This window comes from Hemicordylus capensis, chromosome 4 (assembly GCF_027244095.1).
Source record: "Hemicordylus capensis ecotype Gifberg chromosome 4, rHemCap1.1.pri, whole genome shotgun sequence".
Lineage (NCBI taxonomy): Eukaryota > Metazoa > Chordata > Lepidosauria > Squamata > Cordylidae > Hemicordylus > Hemicordylus capensis.
In genome coordinates, this window is record NC_069660.1 from 319,698,048 (window position 1) to 319,706,688 (window position 8,641).

Sequence of the window (8,641 nt, forward strand, 5' to 3'; positions counted from 1 at the left end):
TGCCTCTCAATACCGGTTGCAGGGGAGCAGCAGCAGGAGGGACGGCATGCACATACCTCTTGCCTGTGGGCTTCCCAGAGGTGTCTGGTGGGCCACTGTGTGAAACAGGATGCTGGACTAGATGGGCCTCCTTGGGCCTGATCTAGCAGGGCTGTTCTGATATCCTACAGTGCTTTTAAGGGAAGATGCTAAATTAGAAATGTGAGGGTGTGTGAAGAAGACTCTTTGCAATTGGATGAAGTCAGGCAGTAACCTAGGAACATAGGAAACTGCCATATACTGAGTCAGACCATCGGTCTATCTAGCTCAGTATTGTCTTCACAGACTGGCAGCGGCTTCTCCAAGGTTGCAGGCAGGAATTTCTCTCAGCGCAATCTTGGAGATGCTGCCAGGGCGGGGACTTGGAACCTTCTGCTCTTCCCAGAGCGGCTCCATCCCCTGCTCAGGGAATCTCTGCCAGTGCTCACACATCAAGTATCCCACTCATATGCAACCAGGGTAGACCCTGCTTAGCTAAGGGGACAAGCCATGCTTGCTACCACAAGACCAGCTCTCCTCTCCTAAAAAATAAGAGAGTCATAGGAACATAGGAAGCTGCTGTATACTGAGTCAGACCATTAGTCTATCTAGCTCAGTATCGTCTACACAGACTGGCAGCGGCTTCTCCAAGGTTGCAGGCAGGAATCTCTCTCAGCCCGATCTTGGAGATGCTGCCAGGGAGGGAACTTGAAACCTTCTTCTCTTCCCAGAGGGGCTCCATCCCCTGAGGGGAATATCTTGCAGTGCTCACACTTCTGGTCTCCCATTCAAATGCAACCAGGGTGGACTCTGCTTAGCTAGGGGGACAAGTCATGCTTGCTGCCACCAGACCAGCTCTCCTCTCCTCCAGGTGACTTCACTAACCAGCAGCTTCCATCACCGCAGGGCACCCACATTGTATTGACCGTATCAGGGGAGGGAGAAGGAAAGGGGGAATTCCCTTGTACCAGAGAGGAATGGGATCGGATTGTGGTCTGGAGGAGCTGTTAATGATTGACTGGATTCCTGAGGAGCCTGAGAAGTACCATTTAGTTCTTACAAATCACACCAAATGCCTTGTGGGAGAGCTCTGATGGGTGGCAAAAATATGCATGCACACACACCTAGGGTAGCAAGCTGCAAAGGGGAGGAATTTCAGAAAGTGCCACTGGCTGTGAAGAGGTGAAAAAAGCTGCACTTGGTAGAACTCCCCTGCTGCCTTAGGAACAGAGGAAGCTGCCTTCTACCGAGTCAGTCCCTTGGTCCATCTAGCTCAGGATTGTCTTCACAGACTGGCAGCGGCTTCTCCCAGGTTGCAGGCAGGAGTCTTTCCCAACCCTCCCTGGAGATGCTGCCAGGAAGGGAACTTGGAACTGAGATGCTCTTCCCAGAGCGGCTCCATTCTCTGAGGGGAATCTCCTGCATTGCTCACACTTCTAGTCTCCCATTCATATGCAACCAGGCTAGACCCTGCTTAGCTAAGGGGATAAGTCATGCTGGCTACCACCAGACCAGCTCTGCTCTCCTCTGTGCTTTCTCAACTCTCCCTTCTGGTGAGCACTGTAAGACGTTCCCCTCAGGGGATGATGGGGCCACTCTGGGAAGAGCAGCAGCCTGCTTGCATGCAGAAGGCCCCAGATTCCATCAAGGGCATCTTCAAGCAGAGGTGCTCTTACCCCTGGACCTTGGGGTCTGGCCCGTGGCCCCCAAAGGCCCGGGAGGGCCTCCTGCCACTGCCCCAAGCCCCCCCCCCCCGCTGCCACGAGGCTGAACCGCCCCTATTCTAGCTGCCATGATGTGTGCAGCCAGGGTTGGGGGCTGAGACAAGCAGGCCTCCCCCCGCCCGCCCCAACGTGGCCCTGGCAGCAGCCACTGAGCCTGACGGTCTAGTTCAGCAGCCTCTGAGAACTGTGAGGCGCTCTGGTGCAGCTGCGCAGTGAGAAGAGAGTACCGCAAGCCCCTGATATTCCAACTGCACAGGCTCACCGGAGCGCCTCGCCGTTCTCAGAGGCCGCTGAGCCAGACAGTCAGGCTGAGCGGCCACTCCCGCTCCACCCGCCGCCACCTCCAAGGGGGGAGGGAGGCCCTGCACCCCCCCACCCCTGCCTGCACAGTTCAGTCGCACCATGGCGGTGGGGGCTTGCAGGGAGGGGGCCGCCTCGCGGCAGGGCGGTCCGGGGGCCCAGATTGCCCCGCTGCGGCACTGCCTCCAAGGCAGGGCCAGGAGAGACTCCCGCCTGCCACCTCGGAAAAGCTGCTGCCAGCCAGTGTAGGCCATGCTGAGCTAGATGGACCAAGGGTCTGACTCAGTATGTGGCAGCTTCCCATCTTCTTCAGATATTCTGATAGGCAACTCTGGGAAACAGGATGCTGGACTCGAGGGCCTTGGGCCTGATCCAGCTGGGCTGTTCTTATGTCCCTATGTTTAAAGGAGTGGGGACTGGAGAGTGTCCCGAACTTTCTGGGTTGCACCAAAGGTATGTTTTTTCTATTGCCGAGGAAGGCATTCCGTATTTTGAAGGACATTTCCACCTTCCTCTAACTGATAAAGCCCCCCCCCCGCCCTCTCCAACCTTATCACATACGCTCCGCAGTCTCATGCTATCTCACCCTCTTACCATCCGGGGTGACTGATTCTCCATGATCACTTTCCGAAGCAGGAAGTGATAAAGTGCCAGGTCCCCACTCCACACAGGTCCTGTCCCAAGCAGAAAGGAATCCCCAGTGGAGACAGCCCCGCCACCCCTAAGCTAGCCTAAGCCTCCTTCAAAGGGTCCCAAGAAGCCGATAAGGTTGCCAGCTTTTGAACTAGCCCCCTGGAGCGATGGCTTTAACAAGAGTTTGATGTGCAGGAATTAGCAGGTAACAATGCTTATCTCCATGCAATGAAATCTGAACTGGTGAATTCCTGAAGAGCAAACTGCTGTTAAAGGCACAATTTTAGGTACTGATTCAAAAGTTGGCTTCCCTTCAGTTCTCCGGCATGCATTGCCACCTTTTCTACTAGTGGGGCTCCTGTACTTTTAGCAATTGCGTCATACCCCTACGTAGGATCCCTGCAAACTGTGCAGAAAGAGAGACACCACTTCCCAAGTGGTGGCTCTCATGAATTTCTCTGGCAGAGAGCAACTTAACTGGTTCTGTCCAACCCCAGCACAATAACATCCCTCCGGCAGCTACTGCGGGGGTCTCCCTTTTGTCCCTTGTTAGATTATGAGCCTTCTGGGGACAGGGAACCTTCTTCTCATTCCATTCCTTCTGCTTTGTAAACAGCTTTATTTTTATTACACATGCCTATATACCACTTTCCAATACAAAACTGCACAAAGCAATTCGCGTAGAAAAAGAAATGACGAGGACGTTTCTGTTGAACAGCAGCGTATAAGCATTTTAAACAGTAATAAATAATGGCTGACAGGGGAAGGAAAATTACTCAAAGTAGTCCCACGGAAATGCCTAAATCATCCCTTTAATTTCAATGGACTACTTGGAGTAGTTTTCCTCTTCATGTAGGCCAATAATAATAGGCAGAGATGCGGCTGGTGCTCATCTTGCCTGCCTTCATTTCCAATAATGGAGAAATTGGGGGTTTTCCTCTGGCTCTGTGTTAAAACCAGCATGGAGGGAATTCTTTCCACCTTTCTCCTATTGAAAAGAGCCAGAGGCCAAATCTCCAAGGCCTCTCTGCTGGGAAATCTGACTCTCTCCCCGCATTGTAGCACACACATTAATTGCATATACGTAGCACATTTAACCAAGAGTGCTCAAAGCCCTTCACACCCATCAACTCTGTAAGTCTTACAACAACCCTATCTGGTAGACCAGGACTCCCACACTGTAAATGAAGAGGCTGAGACCAAGAGAGAAGGTCTAGCAGTAGTAGTAGTAGTCTAGGGCGGGTAGGCTGTTCCTGCAAGGCTGAGCTGAGACTGAACCAGCCAGGGTCTTCCCTGGTAAGGAAGCCAACCTTTACACTGACGCCTCCTTATATTAGCTCTATCTGCAGACATTATGCATGCAGATAAAGATATTCCCCGGAGGGAATGGGGGCCACATGGCTCAGTGCCAGAGCATTTGCTTTGCATGCAAAAGGTCCCAGGTTCAATCTCTGGCAGCATCTCCAGGTAGGGCTGAGAAAGATTCCTGCCTAAAACCTCAGAAGAGCTGCGCCAGGCAGTGTAAACAATACTGATGGAACACAGGAATGTTCCTATCATAGGAACACAGGAAGTTGCTTTATCCCAAGTCAGACCATGGATCCATCTAGCTCAGTACAGTCAACACTGGCTGGCAGCAGCTCTCCAAGGTTGCAGGCTGGAATCTTTCCCGGCAGTACCTGGAAATGCTGCCAGGGAGTGAAACTGGGACCTCCTCTATGCAAAACAGATGCTCTCCCACTGAGCTACGGCCCCCTCTGACAGCACTCACATCTAGTCACCCATCTAAATGCAAACCAGGGCGCTTTCCAGACCACCAGACCCTGCAATGCGGTCAGGACCTATCTCGGACGTGTGCTTCCACACTTCCTGCGTGGTGACACCGCAGTCCCTACATGGACAGCAGGGTGCCGTTTCCATTGCCAATGCCTTGTTGCGAATGTAATCACTGTGAAACAGAGCAAGGACGTCATATATCTGGCGTTAAAAAGTTGCTGTTTTTCCAGGTTGTTAGGTGCTGTGAGGCTGTTTACGTTCCGAATGCGACTTGCCCGAACGGAGGCCTTTTGCGGCTGTTCCAGCAGCTAGTCTGGAAAGCGCCCAGGGCAGACCCTGCTGAGCAAAGGGGATAATCCATGCTTGCTCTTGCAAGACTGGCTTTCCTCTCCACTTTGCTGTGCGGAGCTATGGTGGGCTGAGGTCTGCCGCTCAAACAGCTGTTACGGTACGGAGGAGGCCAGGCTGGGCTGAAGTTTTTCCTCCCAGCTGGCAACCCTCTTCCTGGGTTAGGAACACTACGTTGCATCATCGACCTGGGAACACAACGGCAGAACCAGACCCTTCTTGCCAGGTCGTCTAGAATAACACCCGCTCCCTCTCCCCCCGCAGGTTCTACAATATACTCGCAGCAGGGAATGGTATTCTCACTCGAGCCACCGAGGGGCACCAAAGGTGGCGGTGAAGAAGAGAACTCTTTTCTGTGTGACTCTCTAATCCGGAGCTTCTCAGCCGTGGGTCCCAAATGTGATGGGACTACAACTCCCATCACCACCACCCACTTTGAGGCGGGGGGTGATGGGAGTTCTAGTCCAGCCACACCTGGGACCCAAGGCTGAGAAGCTCTGCTGTGACCTCTTCCCAGTGACCACACAGAGCATGCAGGGCCCCCCCCTCCACCCCACCCCCGTGAGCAAGGGGCACTGGAGCCGGGGCTGCGGAGTCACCCCACACTCTTCAACATTTCAGGGGGTGCAGATTGGGACTCATTGGCAATGCCCCTGTCTGCACCCCAGGAACCCCTGCCTGGACCCCCAGCTCAGCCCACCGCCCCACGCCTGCTTCATGCTGCTAAGACACCCCTGGAGGCCCTAGTCCCTCCTCCCTTGCGTTCTGTGTCACAGCTGCCTCTCCTTCGCCGGCCGAGAAGCCCAGACGGTGCTTGTCCTTTTGCTTCAGGCAGGCGTCCTCCACCTGGGGTCCCCAGATGTTGCTGGACTACAGTTTCCATTGCCTTTGGCTGCTGGGGCTGGGGATGATGGGAGTGGCAGTCCAGCAACATCTGGAGACCCCAGGCAGAGGGCCTCTGGGTTAAGGACCTGGTAGAAAAACCCAATTGTCCTCCGGCTCTTCTCTCAGCCATTCAGATCCAACCTCCTCCTTGGGGTCCCCCTCACTCAGGGTCCCTGGGTGTGCATTGATGACATGGCGCGGCACTGGAGGCCAGAGGCATGTGCCCTCCCCCCCGCCTGCTTCCACAGGCCACTCCAGTGAGCCCCACCAAGACAGAGTTGGGCAGAGCATCCCCAGAAGGGCACACCTGAGGCACCACGGGGACCCTGATTTCCCAGGGGCCGGCAAAGCGGGTCCCTAGGAGCGGGTGCCCCTTCCAGGCCGAGACCCCCCAGGCTCCCCCCTGCCCACCCGAGGCAGCCTCTCCCAGCACCCCAAGGGACGGACGGAGGAGGCTGGCCGCGGCACCCTCTCCCGCAGGCGTAATCCCCACCACCGGTGGTGCCGGCTCCAGCCCTTTGCACCCACCCTGGAGTTTGACCCAGGCGCATCTCTCGGCAGCAGCCAGGGCTGGGGAGGGGGGAGGTTGCACTCGGCCGCCACGGCTTTACCTTTCCACACGGCACTGCTGCTGAGCACTGCACACGAGCCACCGCGATATTTAACAGGGCCTCCACGGTCCCAGGGGCCAGAGCGCCTTCGCCCGAGGACAGCAGGGCCCACAGCTGCTGCAGCGCCGGCTCCACGCGAGGAGGAGGTCCCGCCGACGTGGCCTGCCTGGGCGGTGTGGTGGCCCCGGCCAGGCCAAGGAGCAGGAGGGCTGCCAGGAGACGCATGGCCCGGCAGGCAGCAGCCAGTCCTCCTCTGCCGCCAGAGACTGGAGGCAAGCTGCTGTTCTGCGCAGGAGGAGGAGGAGGAGGAGAGGCTCTCGGCAGGCAGGTGCCCTGCTGGATGGCAGGCTGCTGCTGCGCTCGGCTGCTCCCTATGATTGGCCCAGGGTGCGACTGCCTCAGGTTAACCATTCCACAGAGCCTGTCCAGCTCGGCAGATCCCTCGCCTTGATAGAGAGGCAGGCGGGCGGGCGGGCGGGCAGGCCTTGGCGGCGGCAGCAGCAGCAGCACCAGCAAGCGACCACAAGCCCTGTGTGGTGAGGCTGAGGCTGCCTGCGAGGAAGAGGAGGAGGGCCACTAGCCACGGGGAGACGTTCGCTCAGCAGCCAGGAGGAGAGGGAGGGAGGGAGGAGGGAGGGAGCCCAGCCTCTTCTTCTTGCCCAACAGCTGCACTCATCATGAGCTCACCCACCAATGCACAGCCCGTCTGGAGGGCAAGGAAGGGCTGCTGCTGCTGCTCTGGGGAGGAGGAGGAGGAAGGATGGAAGGGTGGGAGGTGGCTGGGGGGAGAGGGTCCCCCCCCCTCCCGCAAGGGTCTCTTCTTAGCCCGGAATGCAGGAGTCCCTGGTGTGCGTGAGTAACTGGTTCCAGGTCCTCTTCTGCCTTCCTCTGGGTAAACCACTCTGAGAACTTTGTGGTTGCTGGAAAGTGGCATATCCATATCCCAAATGATGAGGGGAACCCAGCTGAACCCAGCAAGCCTTGGACCTCCCGGGACAGAAGGTCAGACAGGCTGGGTGTCGGGGAGAAGGTGTATTATTACGGCCCAAGGAGGGGGGGACCGGGCAGCACCCATCATTGGAAACCCCGGGGCGCCCGGCCCCCTTGGCCCCTTGTGGCTGGGATGATGGGAGCTGAAGTGCGACCACATCCAGGGACCCACAGTTGGGGAACCTTGCAACAGTGCTCTTTGGGTTACTTCCCTACTTTCTATACACTGCATTAAAAGAGAGAGAAAGGGGGAGGAAGAGAGGACATCCATCAGAGGTCACTCTGCCCATGCTCAGAGGAGAATGAGATCAGCGCACGGCGCCAGAAATAAAAAAATGCCAAAATTGGCAATCTTGCACAGAAAGCAAGAGAGAGTCATGGGCTATGTTTCAGCCACTGTAGGTTCCTCATTTGAGTTACAGCCGCAGAATGAAATGGAGCGTTGCTTGTGAAATCAGCCTTATTCCTCGGCATGCTGAGGCAGGAAACTGTCTCTGAGAGCTAGGAGACCACAGATTTCTTGGAACAGCTGTTTGGACGAGGCAGGGAATTCAGGCAGATGCAACTTTTCTCACCCTACTCAAGGGGTTCCCAGCCATGGGTCTCCAGCTGATGTTGGACTACAACTCTAAGGGGAGACATGACCGAAGTGTATAAAATGATGCATGGAGTGGAGAGGGTAGACAGAGAGACATTTTTCTCCCTCTCACAACACTAGAACCAGGGGTCACCCCATGAAACTGAAGGTTGGGAAATTCAGGACCAAGAGGAGGAAGTACTTTTTCACACAGTGCATAATCTATGGAATTTCTTGCCATGGGATGTGGTGATGGCCAGCAGCTTGGATGGCTTTAAAAGGGGTTTAGGCAGATTCGTGGAGGACAGGTCTAGCGATGGCTACTAGTCTGGTGGCTGTGGGCCCCCTGAGAAGCACGATGCCTCCAGGGGCGTAGCAAGGTTGGAGTGGGCCCAGAGACAAGATTTTAAAATGGCCCCCCCTCACTGAAGTTACACACACACACACGGCTGTGGGAGTCAGTCATGTGACTTGCCTCTGGGGGCCCCCCAAGACAGTGGGCCCCCAGACAACTGTCTCCCCTTGCCCTATTATAGTTACACCCCTGGATGCCTCTCAATCCCAGTTGCAGGAAAGCAACAGCAGGAGAGAGGGCATGCAGATACCCCTTGCCTGTGGATTCCCCAGAGACATCTGGTGGGCCACTGTGCGAAACAGGATGCTGGACAAGATGGGCCTCCTTGGGCCTGATCCAGCAGGGCTGTTCTTATGTTCTGTTCTTAACTCCCATCACCCCCAACCACAATGGCCATTGTGTCTAGGAATCAAGTATCCACAAA

The 8,641-nt window shown here is 56.0% G+C and overlaps 1 protein-coding gene across 1 annotated transcript in view; it reads right to left on the reverse strand.

Moving 5' to 3' along the window:
* SLC39A4 (solute carrier family 39 member 4) overlaps positions 1–6,577 on the reverse strand; it is a 42,531-nt gene extending 35,954 nt beyond the window's left edge. The window contains exon 1 of the mRNA XM_053251051.1: positions 6,296–6,577. Coding sequence (XP_053107026.1) covers positions 6,296–6,520 — 225 coding nt within the window. The 5' untranslated portion in view covers positions 6,521–6,577. The remainder of the gene's footprint in view (positions 1–6,295) is intronic.
* Between the last annotated feature and the right edge of the window lie 2,064 nt (positions 6,578–8,641).